Genomic DNA, 23,276 nt, shown 5'->3' with positions numbered 1-23,276 from the left:
GCTGTGGCGACCCCTGATTACTATAGGGGGGACTAAGCTGAAAAGAAAATGAATTAATGGATGATTTTAAAATAAGGTTACACAAACATACAGCCGGTGCAAATCATCAGACCATAAAACGTAAATGATGTCAGATAGTTATTTTATCTAATAAATAATAGTTTATTTTATTTTTTAGAAGAAGAATAGTACAAAAATCTGAAAAATTCGATGTATTTTGAAGGTCTTAAAGTTTTTACAATGTTTAGTTTCCTAACCTAAATGTGTGCATTTGTTTTGTACTTCAACTGGGTCAAAATGTAACTGAATAAGTTATAATTCTGCTCACCGTCTTAATATCCATATATTATGGTATATTATGGTAACATGATATGATATACATTTTCATATTTGCATGACTAATCAATCCATCATGTGTGTTTCTGTTGCAGGAAACCGTCTAGTCAGAAAGTGTGGCCCAAACCCTGAAGATTTGTGTTCTCCGTGTGAAAAAGACACCTTCATCACTAACCCAAAGGAGAAGTCCTGTCAGAGATGCTCCCAGTGTATAGGTACAGCATATGTCCAAATCTGCATACACGTATGGAGGGCAATCAGTGCCAAAACAAAACGTGCAAAGTTTGAGAATAATGTAGTTGTATTTGTAACTATATTTACATGTGTAATGCAATAGATCATTGGGATACAGTTGCAATCAGAATTATTCAACCCCCTTTGAATATTTTTTTATTTTTTAGATATTTCCCAAATGATGTTTAACAGAGCAAGGAAATTTTCAAAGTATGTTTGATAATATTTTTTCTTCCGGAGAAAGTCTTATTTGTTTTATTTCGGCTAGAAGAAAATCAGTTTAAGTTTTTTTTTTTTTTTAAGTCAAAATTATTAGCCCCTTTAAGCTATATTTTTTTGTTTGATAGTCTACAGAACAAACCATCGTTATACAATAACTTGCCTAATTACCCTAACCTGCCTAGTTAACCTAAATAACCTAGTTAAGCATTTAAATGTCACTTTAAGCTGTATAGTAGTGTCTTGAAAAATATCTAGTCAAATATTATTTACTGTCATCATGGCAAAGATAAAATAAATCAGTTATTAGAAATGAGTTATTAAAACTATTATGATTAGAAATGTGGTGAAAAAAATCGTCTCTCTGTCAAACGGAAAATCGGAAAAAAAAATAAACAGGGGGGCTAATAATTCAGGAGGTTTAATAATTCTGACTTCAACTGTATGTATACAAAGATCAGATGTTATTTTTATTACATGATATTATATTGTTATACAATATATATATTGGTGGTAAACATACATTATAGCACTATCCATAAAATTGGTAGCTCATACTGAATACTTGTTTGATGTATCTTCTCATCCAAAACATATAAATACTAATTATGTCCAAACCACTGTACAAATGTGAAGAGCAGGAACTTGTAAAATTTGGTGGTCAATGCAGAGTTTGACCGTGTCAGTGCAGTGACTGTCATTGTCAGTGCACTGTGTATTTGATATGCAAATGATACATTGATATATGCAAACTAATGGAATGGTCTGTTAGGATACATGTATGCATCAGAGGTTCTATTTACACACCATATAAATATGGAGTTGATGTCAAAACACTTAAAAATTAATCTTATAAAATTTGATGATCAGCATATACAGTCAGTCTCATTCATTTTCTTTTTGGCTCAGTCTCTTTATTAATCTGGGGTCGCCACAGTGGAATGAACTGCCAACTTATCCAGCACGTTTTTACGCAGCGGATGCCCTTCCAGCCACAACTCATCACTGGGAAACATCCATACAAACTCATTCAAACACATACACTATGGACAGTTTAACTTACCCAATTCACCTATAGCGCATGTCTTTGGACTGTGGGGGAACCGGAGCACCCGGAGGAAACCCACACCAACACAGGGAGAACATGCAAATTTCACACAGTAATACCAGCTGACCCCGCTGAGGCTCAAACCAGCGACCTTCTTGCTGTGAGGCGACCACTACCTACTGCGCTACTGCATCGCCGCTTTGTCAGTGTCTTAACAGACAATTAAATTGCTGTATGTAAGACCATATTTGCATATTTGATTTCATTATTTTGGAATATATGTATACAAACATCAGAGGTTGTATTTACACGCCATATAAATATGGGGGGCAGTTGATGCCAAAAGACTTCAAATTAATCTTTTGAAATTTGATGGTCAGAATATACAGTTTGGCTCTGTCAGTGCCTTAACAGCCAATTAAATTACTGTATGTAAGACCATATTTGCATACTTAATGCAATATTATTTTGGAATATATGTATACAAGGCGACGCGGTGGCACAGTAGGTAGTGCTGTCACCTCACAGCAACAAGGTCGCTGGTTCGAGCCTTGGCTGGGTCAGTTGGTGTTTCTGTGTGGAGTTTGCATATTCTGCCTGCGTTCACGTGGGTTTCCTCTGGGTGCTTCCCCACAAGTCCAAAGACATGTGGTACAGGTGAATTGGGTAAGCTAAAAACTGTCCGTAGTGTATGTGTATGAATGAGTGTGAATGGATGTTTCCCAGTGATGGGTTGCGGTTGGAAGGGCATCTGCTGCGTAAAAACATGCTGGATAAGTTGGCGGTTCATTACGCTGTGGCGACCCCAGATTAATTAAGGGACGAAGCCGAAAAGAAAATAAATGAATGAATACAAACATCAGAGGTTGTATTTGCACACCATATAACTATGGAGGGCAGTTGATGCCAAAACACTTTAAACAAATCTTGTGAACTTTGGGGGTCAGTGGACACAGTTTGACCTTGTCATCAATAGCCAGTTAAATTGTTTTATTTAAGACCATATTTGCATATTTCATGCAATATTCTGTTGGAATGTATGTGTATGAACATTAAAAGTTGTATTTACACACCATTGAAACATGGAAAACAATTGATGCCAAACGCTTTAAACGAAATATAGAGTAAATATAGAAAAATAGAGTAACAGTGCACATTAGCAGAGCATGACCAACCAATGAAAATACCAACAATTTAAGATTGTTTTTGCATATGCAATGCAACGGTCTGTTGTAATACATGTATACGAACATCAGAGGTTGTATTTACACACAATCCAAATATGGAGGAACACTGATGCCAAAACGTTTTAAATGAAACGTGTAAAATAGATTAGCAGTGAACACAGTTTGACCCTGTTGGGGTACCAACAGCCAATTAAATTGCTTTATTTGAGACTTTATTTGCATATGTAATGCAATGGTTTGTTGGAATATATGTATGAAAACGTCAGAGCTTGTATTTACACACAATCCAAATATGGAGGGCAATTGATGACAAAAATATTCGATTGCTCTTTCAACTTGCTCTCTAGAGTTTAAATAGAATACATTTTTTTCATAATTTTTCCTTTGTTGAAGCTTTAATCTACTTCAGCAGTACCTGTGTACACCAAACATTACAGTTTTATTCATATCTATATTTAATCCACATATAATATACTGCTAAAGGTGTTGTTGTTTTATTTTGAAGAAGTTTCTTTCCTGTCCTCTTTTTAGGTCTCATGTGGGTAAAAACGAATTGCACCGCCAGCAGCGACACCGTTTGTGCTTGTAAAGCAGGATATCAATGTTCAGATCAAAGGTGCACTTTCTGCTATAAAGTGTGTGGCAAAGGAGAACAGCCCAAACTAAGTAAGCCTCCTTAGATCATTTTTACTACTTTGATGTTAATAACTATTATGCATCTGACTGATGATCTTTGATTAATGATTTCAGGACAATGTGAGCCATGTCCTCCAGGGAAGTACAATGACAAGATTCACCAGAACTGCGTCAGCTGGACCAAGTAAAATGGATTTTAACATCTATATATGTCCATTAATATATACTAAATATGTTTTACATCTCAAACTGTGATACATCTCACCATGATAAATGCTTTTTCTCTGAACCCGCAGATGTACACTGCCAGATCATCAGATCATCGCTGCTGGAACTGCATCTTCAGATGTGATCTGCGGCCTGAAAGCTGTCACTAAACCACCAAATGACGTGCCAGGAAATGATGCAAACATTGGAAGTATGTATGACAGAAATGTAAAAGATATGTGTGGGCATGATAGTGGTCATGTTGAAACGAACCTCATTGATGATGTTCTGATGATATATATATATATATATATATATATATATATCATCAGTGAGGTCAGTTTTATATATATAGATATATATATGTAGATAAGTGTTCACAGCCTTTGGCGTGAAGCTCTAAATTGAGCTCAGGTACATTCTGTTTCCTCTGATCATTCTTGAGATGTTTCAGCAGCTTCATTGGAGTTCACCTGTGGTCAATTCAGTTAATTGGACATGATTTGAAAAGGCATACACCTGTCTATATAAGTTCCCAGGGTTGACAGTGCATGTCAAAGCACAAACCAAGCATGAAGACAAAGGAATTGTCTGTAGACCTCCGAGACAGGGTTGTCTTGAGGCACAAGGCTGGGGAAGGTTACAGAAAAATGTCTGCTGCTCTGAAAGTTCCAATGAGCACAGCGGCCTCCATCATTTGTAAGTGGAAGATGAACCACCAGGACTCTTCCTAGAGCTGGGCGGCCATCTAAGCAGAGTGATCGGGGGAGAAGGGCCTTAGTCAGGGAGGTGATCAATAACCTGATGGTCACTCTTTCTGAGCTCCAGGGTTCTTCTGTGGAGAGAGGAGAACCTTACAGAAGGACAACCATCTGTGCAGCAATCCACCAATCAGGCCTGTATGGTAGAGTGGCCAGAGGGAAGCCACTCCCCGCCTGGAATTTACCAAAAGGCATCTGAAGGACTCTCAGACCCTAAAAAAACTAATTCTCTGGTCTGATGGGACTCAAATTGAACTCTTTGGAGTGAATGCCAGGCGTTACATTTGGAGAAAACCAGGCAGCGCTCATCACCAGGCTAATACCATCCCTAAGCTTGGTGAAGCATGGTGGTGGCAGCATCATGCTGTGGGGATGTTCTTCAGCAGCAGGAACTGGAAGACTAGTCAGGATAGAGGGAAAGATGAATGCAGCAATGTACAGAGACTTCCTGAAAGAGAACCTTCAGAGTGCTCTTGACCTCAGACTGGGGCGACGGTTCACAACAACTCAGTGAATGTCCTTGAGTGGCCCAGCCAAAGCCCAGACCTAAATCCTATTGAACATCTCTGGAGAGATCTGAAAATGGCTGTACACCGTCGCTTCCCATCCAAAATGATAGAGCTTGAGAGGTATGGCAAAGAGGAATGGGCAAGATGAAAGATCTTAAACTTTCTGACACAGCACAGCTCATCACTGTCAGTTTCACAGCAGCAGACCAATCAGAAAAGCTTGGAGGCGGGGCAACCGTTGCGAGCTTCTATTTATTGTAGAAAGTTGGCATGATGGCTGTTTTATTTTATTCTGATCTTGGTGGAGGCGTTCATTGTGGCTGTGTGGTATATGTTCAAGTGCTTATCATAACATGTTGTTTTTTTGTTTCTAATTGGTCTGTTATTACATCATGTTTATAATATTGCATGACATAGACGTTGTGCTGTGCTTTTTTAAAACCCATTCCTGAGTGCCACATCTCACGTTTTTAGAAGCAAAGCAAAAATACATGGTAATGGTCAAAATGAGGGCGGCGCAGTAGGTAGCGCTGTCACCTCACAGCAAGAAAGTCGCTGGTTCGAGTCCCGGCTGGGACAGTTGGCATTTCATCACAGACGCAACAAAGTTGAGAATCCTTCAACTTTATGCAAATATAGAGCAACTTTCTTGAGCGACAGCCAAGAGGAGCACCAGTAAAGCTCACGTGATCCTCTCTCAGCCCACTCAGAGGCCAGTTGTATTTGTTCTGTATATACCTACACCAGAGCTTAATTTGTGAATTGCGAGGTCCCGGAACAGATCGGGGTAACGGATCTGGCATGTTACCCGAGGATGTAGAGGTGTCATGGACATAAGTGAAGAGGGTTGGGGAGTCGTGGAAGAAAGTGAACAGAAGACAGGGGAGGAGGGTGGTTGAGGAGGAGGATAGGTAAAACAAGGATCTGGTTTGTTTCAGTGTTTTTTTTTTTTTTTGATTAGATTCAACTTTATTGTCATTACACATGTACAAGTACAAGGCAACGAAATGCAGTTTAGGTCTAACCAGCAGTGCAATAGCAGCAAGTGCAGGATATAGGTATAATGTGTCATGAGAAATCAGGTCCTCCCAATCGAGTCCGCTCGGGACCCCAATGGATCGTCTGCGTTGAATGCCTGATCAAAAACTATTGTACTTCTCCACAGTGCAATAGGGTATATGTCGAGCTAGTGTTGTTCCCATACTGATAAACTTCCGGTGACCTGGTATAGTGAGTTTTATTTTTCATTTTATACGATTCCTTTTACAGCATCGATGTTGTTATGTAATTCAAATACAATCAGTTAAACATTCATTTGGTTGCTCAAGCATAAAACGAGCCAAAAAGCCGTTTACTCGCACCCGCCCGTCAGAATCGGCAGGCTAGCGCAGAAACTCCATTACTGGGGTAAAATAAATGCTCATATTATAAAGACATGGAGGGGGAAATTTTCTTTAATTTAATTGCTTCTAGTACAATCTGAGGCCCACTTTATATCGGATATCACTTAGCCAGTGGAGATCGCTGATTTTTAAAGAAAACTGACCTTAAACTCGCAGATTTTGCATTGGCATACAATTCAACGGAAACAATTAACCCAGGTTACTGGCAAATTCAAAGTCCTATTAGCATGCTTTGGCATATACCCCATAACAATCATGTTTGGTGCTTTTTAATAGTCTATTCTCAGTCTTGACATTTTAACCATAATCATATTAGTAACATTATTATCAGTAAATACAAGTTAAAGATATGCATAGTTAAAATAATTGAAACGGTTGTAAACATTAAATATCTTTTTGATGTTTTTATGTATTTTTATATTTACATAAATAGTAGCACGTCGTAAGCTAATCTAAAATAAAAGCTTTACACATGCCTTTAGTTGTACATCAGTCGACGAAATACATCATTTAAAATAGTTTTATATCATTATAACGCTCTTTTAAATGACATACATTTAAACGAGATTTCACTGCATATTTATATTTTAATCAGGCGCTACAAACTATATCACTCACACATGACGTCATACGGGTCCCCGGTTGCAAAAAAAAACACAGGCTGCAATAGTAAAGATGTCGTGTTGTGCGGTAGGAGGCCTAATTCGAAAGTCCAAAAATAGAAAACTTCACTATTACCGAACACCACACTGCTTTAAGGCTAACCGCAGACGTCTTTGGCTAAAAGGGAGCTGAATGAAGTGACGACGTAATTAGAAATGCTGGACTCTGCAGTTCTCATGTTATATCAGGTAAGCTCACGCTATGCTGAATCAGACACATTACTCTGTTTTTGCTGAAATAATTTCTCCAATCAAAAACGTTACATATGATTAATTAAACTGCGGACACTGAATGCTAAGAATGAAACGTGAGTGTAAGTTATTAAGGTAAACTTGGTTTTGTAGTCACGCTGACTCACGCATTCATTCAGTGACAACTTGTGACACACTCCAAACATTGTTTACCTCAGCACTTTGAATATTCGGTCTGAAATAACCTGCAAGTGTGACTTGAAAACAACATTAACACTGTTTATTTGACTGTAAACATGTTGTACTTTGATAGTAATTTGCTGCTAATATGATTTCGCTATTTAGAGTTTGCAAATAATACTTTTATGTAATTATATTATTAAGGAGAAACTCAGAATGTGCAAATATAAAACCACCTTTACCTTTATGTGTAAGTTCACACACCCTGCTGTACAGGTGTAGTTTTCTGTCAGAATGCTGTCGTTTTGTGTGTTGGTGATTAATTACCCAGGCCTTGTATAACGTTAACTCCGTCTTCTTTCCTTGTCTTTGGCTAAGCAGAACCTCGGTTTTTAGCTCTACAGTGTTGAATCTGGTCATCCTGGAGCATTATTTCTTGCACATGACAACACAGAACAACTTCGTTGGCATCCAAAGACTTGTAGATCTTAAACTTCTGTAAAATCACTTGGAGCTTCAATGAGATTGTGTATTTGGGGCTGGATGCTTGGTCATTTCGTCTTATCCAATATTCATTGGGAGCGTGCTATCGCTACCCTACTGAAAAAAAACAGCTTAAATCAGCCTTGGCTGGTTTTAGCTGGTTGCCCAGCCTGGTTTTAGAGGGGTTTTGGCCACTTCCAAGCTGGTTTCCATCCATTTCCAGCCTGGTCTTTGCTGGTCAGGCTGGAAAATGACTAGCTAAAACCAGCTTGACCAGCCCAGCCAGGCTTGGAGCCTTGGGAGCCAAAACCAGCTATGTCCAGCTTAAACCAGGCTGGTCAAGTTGGTTTTAGCTAGATTTAGCTGGTCATTTTCCAGCCTGACCAGCTAAGACCAGGCTGGAAACCAACTTGGAAATGGCCAAAACCCTTCTAAAACCAGGCTGGTCAACCAGCTAAAACCAGCCAACCAGCCTCGGCTGGTTTAAGCTGGATTTTTCAGCAGGGTAATGGAGCTGTCAGATGAACACCACTCACTTAAACTTTAATTTTGCAGAATCTCTGTGCTTATCACTTGGTGACAAGCTGTTATAATATGCTGAAAGCATTATGTAAATAATATATATAATGTGTAATCAATATATCTTATTTCTAAGACAACAACAAACTCTGGACTGCATCGGATGTCATTCCCTCGCTGTAAGAGCTAGCGCTCCCGGTTTCTTTCTGCCACCTCCCTGCACGCGCATCCTGAATGTTTACAAACATGATAATGGGTCTATAGGATCCTAGGCGAACCTAATTGTCAGGGGGGACTCGATTTCTCATGACACCGGCACAAATTAAGCCGTGACCTACACAGACCTGCGTTCACAGCAGGTTGCCACCCAGAGTGAAAGGCAGCTACAAAGTCGCTGCTAGTGTGAATGAGGCATAAGAGTGTTTAAATGATCATTTTTTATTTTATATTCATAATTTACAGAGAGAAAAAAAACACGTTGCTCTTACTCAAACCCATAAATACAGACAAATTAAGAGCTGTCAAGTGTTTTACTTTTTCTCCACATCAAGTGTGTATGATTAGATTTTTTGTGAATTATAACCATGATTTATTATTCACGATTCATTCTAATGACATACTTTTGTGTGTAAAAGGTCACCTTTGACATTCACTCATTCATTTTCCTTCAGCTTAGTCCCTTATGTATCAGGGGTTGCCACAGCGGAATGAACTGCCAACTTATCCAGCATATGCTTTACACAGTGCATGCCCTTTCAGCTGCAACCCTGTACTGGGAAACACCCATACACTCTTGCGTTCACACTCATACACTACGGCCAATTTAGTTTATTCAATTCCCCTATAGCGCATGTGTTTGGACTGTGGGGGAAACCGGAGCACCCGGAGCAAACCCACGTCAACACAGGGAGAACATGCAACTCAGAAATGCCAACTGGCACAGTCGGGGCTCAAACCAGCAACCTTATTGCTCTGAGGCGTTTGTGCTAACCACTGAGCCACAGTGTCACCATAACCCTGGGTCATGAGTCATTATTCATTCTAGTGACGCACTTTTCTGTGTAAAAGGTCACCTAACACATTCATTCATTTTCCTTCAGCGTAGTCCCTTATTTATCATGGGTTGCCACTGTGGAATGAACCACTAATTATTCCAGCATATGTTTTACATAGCGGATGCTCTTCCAGTCGCAACCCAGTACTGGGAAACGTCTGACATGTTTTTTTTATTTAGATTTACAAAAGAAATGCAAGTAAGTAGTTGTAATGTAGTTTACGGAGCAAAAAAAAAAAAAAACATAACCTTGCTTAAACTCAGACCTATGAATACAGAGAAACTGTTAACTATTAGGTTATCAAATTAAGAGTTATCAAGTGATTTCCCCCACAAGTGTATGATTAGAAAACCAAAATAACTAATGTAACCTTCATGACTCATTCTATTGATGTGTGTGTGTGTGTGTGTGTGTGTAAAAGGTCAACTTTGAATAGACATGGCCTTAAACCTATAAACCTCAACAATTGTTTCAATGGGCATCAGTAAAGATCACACACCGAGGCTGACTCATGCTTTCTCTTCACCACAGTGGTCTTCACCATAATAATCATCATCTTTGGGCTTCTCTGCATCTCCTTCCCTGTGGCCACCCTCATCCTGCTGGAGTGGAGAAGAAGAAAAGACGGACAGAAAGAAAGAAATGATCCTCTCGCTGGTAAAAAGACACATCATCCATACACAATAGCCAGCTTTTTCTATGGAGTTCATGGGTTGCACTTCTGGTTTGGGGAAATTCCAAATCATTCACAAATCATTTTAATTAATAAGGTTGAATTCATTCATTCATTCACTTTTTAGCTTAGTCCCTTATTAATCTGGGATCGCCACAGCGGAATGACCCGCCAACTTATCTAGCATATGTTTTACACAGAGGATGCCCTTCCAGCCGAACTCATCACAGGGAAACATCCATACACACTCATTCACACACATACACTACGGTCAATTTAGCCTACCCAATTCATCTATGGCGCATGTGTTTGGACTTGTGGGGGAAACTTGAGCACCCGGAGGAAACCCACGGCAACACGGGGAGAACATGCAAACCCCACACAGAAATGCCAACTGACCCAACTAGGGCTCGAACCAGCAACCTTCTTGCTGTGAGGCGACAGTGCTAACCACTGCGTCACCCTAAGGTTGAATTATTTTAAATAAATTATAATCCTCCAGGGTTATTTTCTCTTTTTATTCTCTACAGTGTATACCCAGGGGCGTAGCGGACATTTTAAAAGTGGGGGGGGGGGGGGGGGGCAGCTGTATGAGATCATGCATTCAAATAATTATTAATTACCTGTTTCTAAATGGTCTGTCTCTAAAAGTGAGGGGGACGTATCCCCCCCATCATCCCCGGTTACTACATTCCTGTGTATACCCTCCATGTATATAAAGCTTCATGTTTTAAAAGTTAGTCAGTGACAATATATGGCTTTTTTTATATTGCTATTGTATTGCTTTGTGGTGCAATGTTTGTTATTAAAATGCCATTTTTAATTAAATTACATTTCTTTTATTTATATTTTAATAAAAGTAGAGGTTGTGTTATATTTTTCGTAAAGAAATATAAGGGTTTTATTAATAATATATTTCTGATTCAGATTGTAATTAAGCTTTATGTATTAAAAATGAATTGGTGATAATATATGGTTTTTATATTGCTATATATGAAGAGTTCAGATGTAAAACCCTCTAAATCCATCAGACCTCTTTTCTTGTAAATGAGCATTTTCTATAAGGCTCCTATAGTTATGTTCAGAAGTTTCATTTTACATGTAATGATTAGGTTATTAGCTGGTAAATAAAATACCATTTTTAAAAATGTCAATTTAGACAATTATTTGGTTTTGAAGAAGGTAGATTTTCTTTTGCATCAAAACCAGCTAAATCCACTTGTGCTTTTTTTGCAAAACCCACTAAATCAGGGGTGTCCAAACTCGGTCCTGGAGGGCCGGTGTCCTGCAGATTTTAGCTCCAACTTGCCTCAACACATCTGCACGGATGTTTCTAGAAAGCCTAGTAAGTGCTTGATTAGCTAGCCCAGGTGTGGCTGATTGGGTTGGAACTAAACTTTGCAGGACACCGGCCCTCCAAGACCGAGCTTGGACATGCCTGCTCTAAATCCACCTATTGGGACAAGACAGTGTAATTAGCTGAAAATCACAAAACATGCAATTAGAAATTATTTTACCAAACATAAAACACATACAAACCACCAGAAATTAAAAACACATAAATCTGTCAAGTAAGTGGCGGTTCATTCCGCCGTGGAAACCAGAGACTAAGCAGAAGGAAAATGAATGAATAAAATCTGTCAAGTAGTGAATTAATCAATAACATTAAAACTGACATTAATTAAATCTTAATCTGTTGTCATTTCTGATATTTGGGATTTAGATTTAATGTAAGTAGAGCAATGTAAACATTGTAAACTAAGCTTGTTTGATTCAAATAATGTAGTGTAAAAACATTGTGAAACATCAACATCTGTGCATTGTCCATTAATATAAAAAGCTTATCAGATGTATAAGTATTATAAAGTAATACAAATAATGTAGAGTTTTATACATTTTATTTATCTTTTTAAAAAATAGCTTACATTAGCAAATAAAACACAAGATAGGCCTACTGGGCAAAAGGGGAAATTTCTCACAGTATTTCTCACAGTATTTCCTATAATATTTTTTTCTTCTGGAGAAAGTCTTATTTGTTTTATTTCAGCTAGAATAAAAGCAGTTTTTAAATTTTTTAAACACCATTTTAAGGTCAATATTATTAGCCCCTTTAAGCTATATTTTTTTCGATTGTCGACAGAACAAACCATCGTTATACAATGACTTGCCTAATTACGCTAACTTGCCCAAGTAAGCCTTTAAATGTCACTTTAAGTTGAATACTAGTATCTAGAAAAATATCTAGTCAAATATTATTTACTGTCAACATGACACAGATAAAAGAAATCAGAGATGATATTAGAAATGAGTTAAAACTATTGTTTACAAATGTGTTAAAAAAAAAAAAAGTCTCCGTTAAACAGAAACTAGATATATATATACACACAGGACGGCTAATAATTCAACTGTATGAACAGTGAGGGGGGGATTACATCTCATTGTACCCATATATATATTTTTTAAACCAGAATTACTACCATAAATGCTTAATACTTTTATTGTGTCGTGTGTGTGTGTGTGTGTGTTTTTCTTAGCAGAAGCAGCGAATGCAGAGACGGTTTCAGAGGAGAGCAGTTTCTGTTTCCCTCAGCAGGAGCGCGGTGGCAGCAGCAGCAGTCAGAGCTCACAGTCCTCACTGCTGTCTCAGGACATCGGCCCACTCCAGCCATGAGGAACACAAGTGTGACCCTGGACCACGAAACCAGTCTTAAGGGTCAGCTGAATAAATAAGCTTTCCATAGATGTATAGTTTATAAGGATAGACCCATATTTGGCTGTTGGGAAATCTGGAATCTATTAGTTTATTAAATTTGTCTTTAAACTTGAAATGAAGTGCTTAGTTTAATGCGTATCACTATTCAAAAACGACATGTTAATGTACAGGTGAAGTCAGAATTAATAGCCCTCCTGTATATTTATTATCCCCAATTTCTGTTTAACGGAGAGTTTTTTTCAACACATTTAATAACTCATCTCTAATAACTGATTTCTTTTATCTTTGCCATGATGACAGTAAATAATATTTGACTAGATATTTTTCAAGACACTTCTATACAGTTTAAAGTGACATTTAAAGGTTTAACTAGGTTAATTGGACAAGTTAGGCTAATTAGTAGGGCCAGACAGAATCTGCGGACATTTTTTGCTATTTCTGCACAGAATTTTGTAAAAAAATCTGTGGATTTATGTGACTTGATTTTGGGATTAATGTAACTAAAAACTTAATATTTGAAATAAAAAAATAAAACCTTTTTATCTGTTATTTAATGTTTACAATGCAAATCCAATTAGATCCACTTATTTGGAAATAAAGGAAGTCTGTAATGTCTTTAATATCTCTACTAAAAGACTAAATATTACTTTACAAACTATATTGTAAATAAATCATTCATTTTCATATTAGTCAATAATGTTACTGTAATGATTTAAAAAACTGAATAAATATAACTTCACACACATTTACACAAGTAGACTCAATTATGGGCTAAAAATCTGCAGAAATCTGCGCGTGCAAATTTCCATGTGGCCTAGTAATTAGGCAAGTCTTTGTATAACAGTGGTTTCTGTTGACAACTGAAAAAAATAGCTTAAGGGGGCTAATAATATTGATCTTAACTTTTTTTTACTGCTTTCATAGCCAAAATAAAACAAATAAGATTTTCAGCAAAAGAAAAAATATTATAGGAAATACTGTGAAAAATTCCTGAATCTGTTAAACATCATTCGGGAAATATTTTAATAAGAAAAAAATTTATAAAAATCAGAGGAGGGCGAATAATTTGGACTTCAACTGTGTTTATTTACTAAACATCTTCAAAGAACATGATTTTTGACATTTAAAAAATTTTGACCCATACAAAGTCAATTCATCAAGTGTACTTGTATAGCGCGTTTCACAATGATTATTGTAGCAAAGCAGCTGTACATTAGTCAAAATGGGGAAAAAGAGTAATGAAGTAGTGTAAAGGATTGGCAGTATATAAATGTAGTTAACCTACAGCTATGTAGTATATAGTTTACAGCTATTTATACAGTATATACTGTACAGTATACAGTACATAGTGCACAATGAGAACCAAAGACATTTTGTGGTCCTGAGTCGCATTGAACGCCAGACATGAAACAGTCAAATCATATCATACATGAGTGGTAACCTCTTGAAATAAGATTAAATTTTTTAATGGAAAAGTGTTTGAATAAAAATAATGTGTTAATAAATTTAAGGGATATGCCACAACTAATATTTATTAATTTATTAAGTTCATGCAGACTTTAAAAACCCTTAGGCAACACTGGTAGGAATACTAAGGGGAAACCACGATCATTAAAGTTCAAAATTATTCATTCATTGTAGCATATATCATTGTTTTTATTAGTGTCACCAGTATTAAAATGTAGTCACTAATTTGATTTAATGTAAATTTGTCAAAGTGATATTTATTATATATGTAAGTAGATGTATACCTAAATACACTGTAATATCCTACCGGTGGCTATAATTATCAACATTTGTACTCATTCTATGACTGCACTGAACAAAACTATTCACTGTTGTGAATTCATATTTTAATACTTGACACCACAGAGAAAATGTGCTAAAGGTCTTTGACATGCTTTACTAACCTTTTGCTTTTGTTTTCTCCTGGTCATACACTGTAAAAAATGCTGGGTTCCATACAATCGATTTGTGTTGGGGCAACATGAAAAAGTTAACTTATTTGTTTTTATAAATTTAAGTAGATTGAACATGAAACAATTGTTGTCCCAAAAAAATCCTGAAGAGTGTCATTCCAGCTCATTTTAAAGAAGTAGCTTGAACAAACTTTATTTTTTTTTTGAGTGTATGGTCATGTGACTGTGCTGGTCATGTGACAGTTTGCAATAACGACAGTATGTGCTTATATTTAATTGTAGGAGTAAACATCAATTAGCGACCACCAATTACAAGCAACTATTAAAATGTGTTTGTCGCTGAATCATTTGATCAAGAGATTCATCAAAAATGTTGATTCATCCAGTAATGAAAGTGTTTGGCTTTTGAGTAACTGAGCCATTCTTTCAAACTGTTTTTTTTAAACACACACACACATATATATATATATATATATATATATATATATATATATATATGTGTGTGTGTGTGTGTGTGTGTATAGTTATTTTATTAAGTTGTCTCTTCAGAATTATGATCTCTGTTTTAAACAATCTCAGTTTATTCTGAATCGTGCAGTTCTAGCCTGAACCAAGCAACTCTGTAGCAAGCTAATGAGAAATGTCTGTATTTATCTGAAGTTTTGTATATTGTGTTTTGTATGTGTATTTATTTGCTGAAACTCTTCTGTCTTTAAAACTTTTGTTATGTTTGTAATATTTTGTTGCCATTAAATCACTGCGCGTAGAGATTTTTATTTCTGTTGAGTGTACAATATTTTGCTATTATACTTTAACATTAAGAATGAAAGGGTTAAGGATTAAAATTTGCTCATTGAAGCAATCGATACACAGAAAAAATAAAACAAAAACAAAATCATATTTGTTAGTGCCCAAAATAGCAAAATGATTTGCACAAAATGTGCTTACATTAAACACATGCTCACCCTAATGTGCACACATGGCTTTTAGTATGAACACAAGATGTTTACACATTATCAAAACAATCCTGAAATATGAGACCTTTAAAACACCATAATATAAGTTGAGCTGTTTTAAGCCTTTTAGAATATAAACTGCATTTACGTTTTAAATGTGCTCAGAGGACTTTTATTGTGAAAACATTTTAACATAATACAGAGACAAAAAATCTCAAATCTGAACTTTGTAGTAAAAGTTAAAATGGCAACTTTGGCATTTATTTGATAATACGTGCTCACATGACATTTATTATGAAAACACATAAGATGTATACAAATATTGCCAAAATCCTGAAATATGAAATCTTTAAAAAGCGTACAAGTTTAGTTGTTCTTCCTTCACTCAGAAAAAAAAGCTGCATTTACATTACAAATGTATTCACATGACTTTTATTATAGAAACATTTAAGATGTTAACTTTTTAAAAAACCTCAGATATAAACGTAGCAAAAAGTTATTTTAACTTTCATTACAGATGTGTTTATTTGCCAAATAAATGTGCTCAGATGACTTTTATCATGAAAAAAATTAAATATATTACAAATATGAGACCTTTACACGCCACATAAGTAGACCTGTCCTTTAGTCTTTCTGAACAAACCTGCATTTGTTATGACCGCTCAAAGGACTTTTATTCTGAAACCACATCAGATGTTAACATATTACAAAAACTGAAATCACAAATATGAACTTTGCACAACATTGCTATTTTAACTTTTAGTACAGATCCATCTATTAGTCAAAATGTGCTCACGTGACTTTTATTATGAAAACATGTATGATGTTAACAAATATTACGAAAATCCTGAAATATGAGACCTTTAAGCACCATATGAGTGGACCTGTCTTTTAGAACAAAGCTGCATTTACGATATAAATGTGCTCAGAGGACTCTTATTCTGAAAACACAACATAGTAACATAGTACAAAGCAAAAGACAAAGGAAATTCAGAAATGTGAGGGCAGTCAACTCCGTACAAGTGTGTGTGGTTGCGAATAGAGAAGCATGTGACGCAGTAAAGGTTAAGTTTGTGTGTGTGACTGAAAAAAGACCTCTGCACTGAAACACTGTGGGCTGTCAGGAAGTGACGACAACACTTGATATTTCAGCTCTTTAACATCTGAATTCCCCTGCATAACATTATTTCATATCCACGGAAATTTCCTGCAGCTAAACATTCTGGTAAGAGACTTTATAAGGGTCTTTTCTGACCTTTCTCATTACACACTGACCTGCTGCTTATTTACACAACAAAAGCAGACGTCAACCCCTATGAAAACACTGCCAATTGAAGAAAGTGTAGAAGTGAAGTATTTTATTTCTTTATATGATCAATATTACACAAGTAGCAGTGCGATATGGCTGTATTTCAGCACTGGTGGGAGGCTTGAGGCCCGTGCACACAGAGACGTTTTTGCTCGCGTTTTCCGTCAACGTTTAACGCCTCGTGACTAAATAAAGGGTGGCAATGTGATCGTGCACACCAACGCGCAAAACTCCAGGCGCAAAAGCGTTTAAAAAAAAAAAAAAAAAAAAACACCTCACGTTGGTGCCAGTAGCCTACTGGTACTGCACGCTGACATATAGCACCAATGTGCTCATGGTGACCTGAGTTCAATTCCTGGCTCGAGGTCCTTTGCCGATCCTTCCCCTCTCTCTGCTCCCAATACTTTCCTGTCTAAATTCTCTGCTGTCCTGTCATAATAAAGGTGAATACCCCTAAAAATAATAATAAATAAAAACACCTCATACTCGTTTTTTTGTTTTGACGTGCCGCGTCAAAACCTTTTCCACCAATCAGATTGGCACTTTTGTTCAGGTGCACGGAGCTGCTGAAGTTACAGTAAACAGCACTAGGTGGCGCTCAAGTGCAAAACTGTCAATGCGTGCGCACATTGAAGAAGACCAGAGGCGATATGAACGTGGAGCTGCTTATTGCTCTGTTGAACAATAATCATTTCTTCATCGCTAGAGCTGGAGCTGCTACTTGAACCATCCATAGCACGTGTGTGAACTTTAAGCTTCAGACAGCTGCTTGTAACGCAGAAGAAGACAAAGTTGTGTAGCGCCATCTAACGTCAAGGAGTGATTTTGCGTTCTCTTTTGCTCGACGCCAGTGAAAATCGCTTGGGTTTGAATCTGTAAAAAACATCTTGAAAAATGCTGGCGATAAACGCACATGAAAAGCGTCCCGGTGTGTACGAGCCTTTAGTGTCCCACCAGTGACGAATTACAGCCATATCGCACTGCTACGAGTGTGATATTGAGTTTATACAACAGTTCGACAGTATAATCAGGTGTTTAAAACAGAAAATCAAACACGGAGAGTCTCAAAAATCCCTTTGCATGAGGAACTACTTTCTTCCACCATTCATTTACATCTGCAGCTGACGTCACTTTAGAGCTAGTATTTGAATGATTCTCTAGCGTAATGTCTAAACAGATCAAAACAGGTGATTTTGTTCACAATAATTAACCCTGAACATGCCAAAGCAAAGCAAACACTACCAGATTACTATGGTATAAATACAGCACTGCAACATACGAAAGAGAGAGATCAACTAAGGATGTCAATTGCCTGTTTTATAATGACTTGATCAGCTGTAGTTTGAAATACAAAAACAAAAAAGTGCTGCGTTTTTGTCCCCTGACGACGCGATTTTACGCTCTCTGTCACCATCTTGTGGTGCAACTGTTTTGTTCTGCTCAGTATGACATGCTGATGGCCGCTGATGCGCTCAATCTCCAAAATGATAAATATTTAAAATAGGCACTATCCTTATAAATAAACTGCATAGTTGCAATCTAAACAACTACATTCTCCACTAAAAGCCTTATAAGTACTTTATGTTGTCCAACAGCTGCAATGTTTGTCAAACTGCAGTGAGTTTATTGATCTGCTCTCACTCTATGTGGGTGGAGTAATACACAAGTGTGAGGAGGCTGTACGAGTGCTGTTATTGCAAAATATCGCATGGCTATAAGCCAATCAGATTCGAGATCCAGACAGAACTGTTGTATAAACAAAAATAAATGGCATCTTACCCTTCGATAGAAGCATTATTTTGTCCCAGTTTAGCTCTTTTAGTGAACTAAGATGTTATTCTACATCCACACATATTATAAATGAGCTCAATAAACAAATACCTGAAGATTTACACACTATTTATTTGTTCATAATCTGCTCTACATGTTGAATATGTGATATTTACAACTACTTCTGACCCAGGAGTATGATCTGTGGCCCAACATTTAGTTGTTATGGAGCCAGATCAGTCTCAAAAATAACACATTCACAAAATATAATTTATACATGCACAACACAACTCACATTTACAAAATCCAGTCTGAAAGTACAAAACAGGATTCAAAAAGATGCTAATCCAATTCGTAAGGTCAAAACCCAGTTCATCATATACAAATCCAACTCATTTGCCGAAAATATTTATACTTAAATCAAAATATTTTTACTTGTGAATTCTGTCTTGAACTTACAAACTGGATTTTGTAAATGTGAATTGTTCTCAGGGTTGGACGATGTCGACCAATTTGGCATCGTACGTTGTCTAATGTAAAACATCGCGATGGACGATGGCATTGTCTCGTAGGCGGCGGTGAATTATTTATTTATGAATAATTAATTAATACATAACAAATTAATTATTTGTAACTACCTGACCCGCGTGCTCTTTGTTTTTACCCATAACCAAATCATAAACAAATAAAGATAAGTTAAACACAGATTGCCACCTTTCAATCACTTTTTCCGCAGGACTCTGGCATGAATAGGCAGAGTGATCTGTGTCGTTATAATGGCGTCCACAAACTTAGTAGGTAAAAAATGTGCACAACCAACAGGAACCAACCAACAATATCTGAGGTTTACACTAACATCACTAAGTACAAGCGTGAAAGCGAAGAATTGAAGCAGTGTACTGATGCTGACACGTTACCTGATAGATTCAAGTGACAAAAGAGTCGTTAGATAGAGGAAAGATTAATTCAATATCACGATTAACAACTTTAGTGAGACGCCATCCAGCGGTACATCCTGATAAACTGTCCGACGTGCACTGCTCTCGGGGGTTAAGTGCTCAAAGAATGCTGGAGCTCAGACGCTGCAGCGCATGACAGAGTGTGTGGTCACATAATGTGAGGAAGGTTGGCTGTTCAGAAATGCTAGGTGAAACGCCAGTGTGGACGTGGATCGTTTTCGTTCTAAAATGCCATTTTAAAACTAAGACGTATTAGTGTAAACGGGACCTCAGTGTGTATTTTTCGCGAGCGGGTTGCTAATGCGATAGGGGCAGGGCAGAGGTTCGCGATGCCGGCTCAGCATCGTGATGTCTATCGGCAATGGACGATGGCATCGTCTATCGACCCAAGTCTAGTATTATTTTGTAAATGTATTATTTTTGAGACTGATCTGGCTCCATATTTATTGAAAAAAGGTGTTAAAACAGCACCTGATGATTGATTACAACATTTAAAACACTGTAAATGTGATACATTTCTGTTAGCACCATTGTGGTTCCCTATATAGTGTGTTAATAAGTGCCCTCCATTAAGATTGTCAGTTATGTTATGTTAATGTTTTTCTGTTTTGCACGTTTTCTGAACTTACAGCATATTTGAGCTCTCTCAGCCACCGTACTTTGTTTTTTACAAAGAGACAGTGACTATCAATTTGAAACAACATAGGCTCATTCTGAAAACGTCCCCCTATATACATTTCTGGAGATCGCGAATTATATAGCCAGAGGTACGCATGGCTGCATTTCGTCTTTAAAATGAACGCTACGACACAGTATGACGCCGTTCCTTTTCGCGTTCACTAGCTGATTGCTTACCTCCGGATGGGTTTTCTGCTGTAACCTGTTTGTCCAGTGGCTTACTGTGTACGTGGGAGGATTTGAGACGCAGAGAGGAGTTGACCGTGACGACAAGGTTTGAGTCCGGCGAGGAACGGTTCCAGAAAGCAGGTAAGACAAAAACAAAATCCATAAACAAGTAAACAACAGTGTGAGAATATGGTCAAATCTGAAAACGTGGTAGAAGTCAGGCTGCCAATTCTTCTTCTGCATTGCTTTTGAAAACACTATCGGTTGGGTTTAGGGAAGTGGGTGGGCGCTGGTCAATCAGAGCTTTTTAAAACACTATTGGTTGGGTTTAGGAAAGGAAGAGGGTGGGTTAGTTGATCGGTCAGTCAGTCAGTCAACAGTGGCCTCTGGTGGATTTATGCGAGAACAGCAGGCGCAAATGGCACTCGTGAGAGAAATTTGAGATCGGAAATAGCGTACACAGCGGCCTCTGGTGGATTTATGCGAGAACAGGCGCAAATGGCACTTGTGAGAGAAATTTAAGATCTGAAATAGCGTACACAGTGGCCTCTGGTGGATTTGTGCGAGAACAGGCGCAAATGGCACTTGTGAGAGACATTTAAGATCTGAAATAGAGTACACAGCGGCCTCTGGTGGATTTATGCGAGAACAGCAGGCACAAATGTCACTCGTGAGAGAAATTTGAGATCGGAAATAGCGTACAGAGCGGCCTCTGGTGGATTTATGTGAGAACAGCAGGTGCAAACGGCACTCGTGAGAGAAATTTGAGATCGGAAATAGCGTACACAGCGGCCTCTGGTGGATTTATGTGAGAACAGCAGGTGCAAACAGCACTAGTGAGAGAAATTTGAAATCGGAAATAGCGTACACAGCGGCCTCTGGTGGATTTGCGAAAACAAAAACTGCAAAAAACGTAGCTCCTGGGATATATTTGGCGCTCTCCAGAAATGTATATAGGGATACGTAATCAGAATGAGCCTGGGTTAATTTGAAATCTCTTTTCAAAAGACGCCTAAAAAATCCTGCATTGTTTACATGTTTAGTTGAAAGCGGTGTAGTGTAAATACTCTGAGTAACAGTTTAATATGTGTCCCTGAAACGGATTATACCTTACTTGATGCACTCAGTAGACCACCTATTCACTGCTGTTTACAGTTCTCTTTCTTGTCTTTGGCTTTTTGTCGGGCTGTTTTGTCGCTCTGCCGTTTCATGGGTGGTATGAAGGTGGGTTCTGGTAAATAGTCATAGAAGATGCTGTGTGGGTTACGAGGGGCCAAACACAGACCTGCGGAAGGAACAGGAAACGACACAAATACATTTATTATACTTTCCGGTTATCAGTGACTGACACATATTTTTAGTTTAGCTTACGGGAAGTACGTTTTAAAGTATCTGTAGTTGTACAGAGTTTGTTTATTTTAGGAAACCGATACTTTTAGCAGAGTAAAGTATTTTTGGAAGTGTAAAAATCTTTCAGAGAAATGATAATGGTGGTCTCTTAAAGGGACAGTTCACCCAAAACTGATTCACTCATACTTGTTGTAAACTTTATGAGTTTCTTTTTTATGTTGAACACAAAAGAAGACAATTTGAAAAATGTTGGAAACGTGTAAACATGGATGATCATAGTATTTGTTTTTCCTACTATTTAAGTCAAAGGTTACCGGTTTCTAACATTCTTCAAAATATCTTCTTCACTTCAAAAACACTCGAGGGTGAGTAAATGGAGTCAATTTTTATTTTTGGGTGAACAATTCCTTTAACACGTTAAGTCCACTATTGAAGACACTTCAGTGTAAAAACAATCATTAATATGTATCGCTACACTTCCCCAGTTCTCTGATTACATTAAAGAACCCAAACATATTCTGTATTAGTGTTTTAAAAGACAAATGAAGTAATTCTGTTGTAATTTGACACATATTTCTAGCACACAAACATTAGATGAAGTTAAAAAATGTACTAACAAACATATTCGTAATATTTTTCAGAAGCAAAATCCTCCTAGAGGCAAATATGCCTGGAACTCTATTATAGTTAATATTAACTGGAGAGCTGGGTTAACTCCCTTCAAATACACTATTAATAATAAAATTAAGGAAATTCATTTTAAAATACTACATACAATTTACCCAGTAAAATCGTTATTATCAAAGTATATTGAAATGGAGGATATCTGTGGTTTCTGCAATGTGGATAAAGAGAGTCTTTGTAATTTATATTCTTTGAATGCAACGTGGTAAACAATTCCTGGAAGGATCTAGCCCAGGCATGGGCAAACTCGATCCTCGAGGGCCGGTGTCCCTGCAGAGTTTTGCTCCAACACTAATCAAACACACCTGAACACCCTAATTAGTGTCTTTAAGATCACTAGAAAGCTACAAGCAGGTGTGTTTGATTAGGGTTGGTGCAAAACTTTGCAGGGACACCGGCCCTCAAGGATAAAGTTTGCCCATCCCTGACCTAGACAAATATATTTTTAAAATGACAAAACTTCAGA

At 37.4% G+C, this 23,276-nt stretch overlaps 2 protein-coding genes across 3 annotated transcripts in view; one reads left to right on the top strand and one right to left on the bottom strand.

Moving 5' to 3' along the window:
• The window catches only part of tnfrsf9b (tumor necrosis factor receptor superfamily, member 9b), a 19,041-nt gene extending 5,576 nt beyond the window's left edge, over nt 1-13,465 (top strand). Inside the window, exons 2-7 of one of the 2 annotated variants that reach the window (XM_056468532.1) lie at nt 432-551; nt 3,556-3,690; nt 3,775-3,844; nt 3,957-4,078; nt 10,163-10,288; nt 12,842-13,465. In XM_056468532.1, the coding sequence (XP_056324507.1) occupies nt 432-551; nt 3,556-3,690; nt 3,775-3,844; nt 3,957-4,078; nt 10,163-10,288; nt 12,842-12,975 (707 nt within the window). In that variant the 3' untranslated portion in view covers nt 12,976-13,465. Of the gene's footprint in view, nt 1-431; nt 552-3,555; nt 3,691-3,774; nt 3,845-3,956; nt 4,079-10,162; nt 10,289-12,838 lie in introns of both variants that reach the window. The other variant, XM_056468531.1, reaches the window with a different exon arrangement.
• A 2,843-nt stretch (nt 13,466-16,308) lies between these two features.
• Nucleotides 16,309-23,276, bottom strand: part of ccdc50b (coiled-coil domain containing 50b) — a 46,134-nt gene continuing 39,166 nt past the window's right edge. The window contains exon 11 of the mRNA XM_056467910.1: nt 16,309-22,061. Within this exon, the coding sequence (XP_056323885.1) occupies nt 21,916-22,061 (146 nt within the window). The 3' untranslated portion in view covers nt 16,309-21,915. The remainder of the gene's footprint in view (nt 22,062-23,276) is intronic.

Source organism: Danio aesculapii, chromosome 11 (genome assembly GCF_903798145.1).
Source record: "Danio aesculapii chromosome 11, fDanAes4.1, whole genome shotgun sequence".
In the NCBI taxonomy this organism is placed as follows: Eukaryota; Metazoa; Chordata; class Actinopteri; order Cypriniformes; family Danionidae; genus Danio; species Danio aesculapii.
The sequence above is the reverse complement of the archived record's forward strand: the minus strand, read 5'-3'. Positions and strand labels throughout refer to the sequence as shown.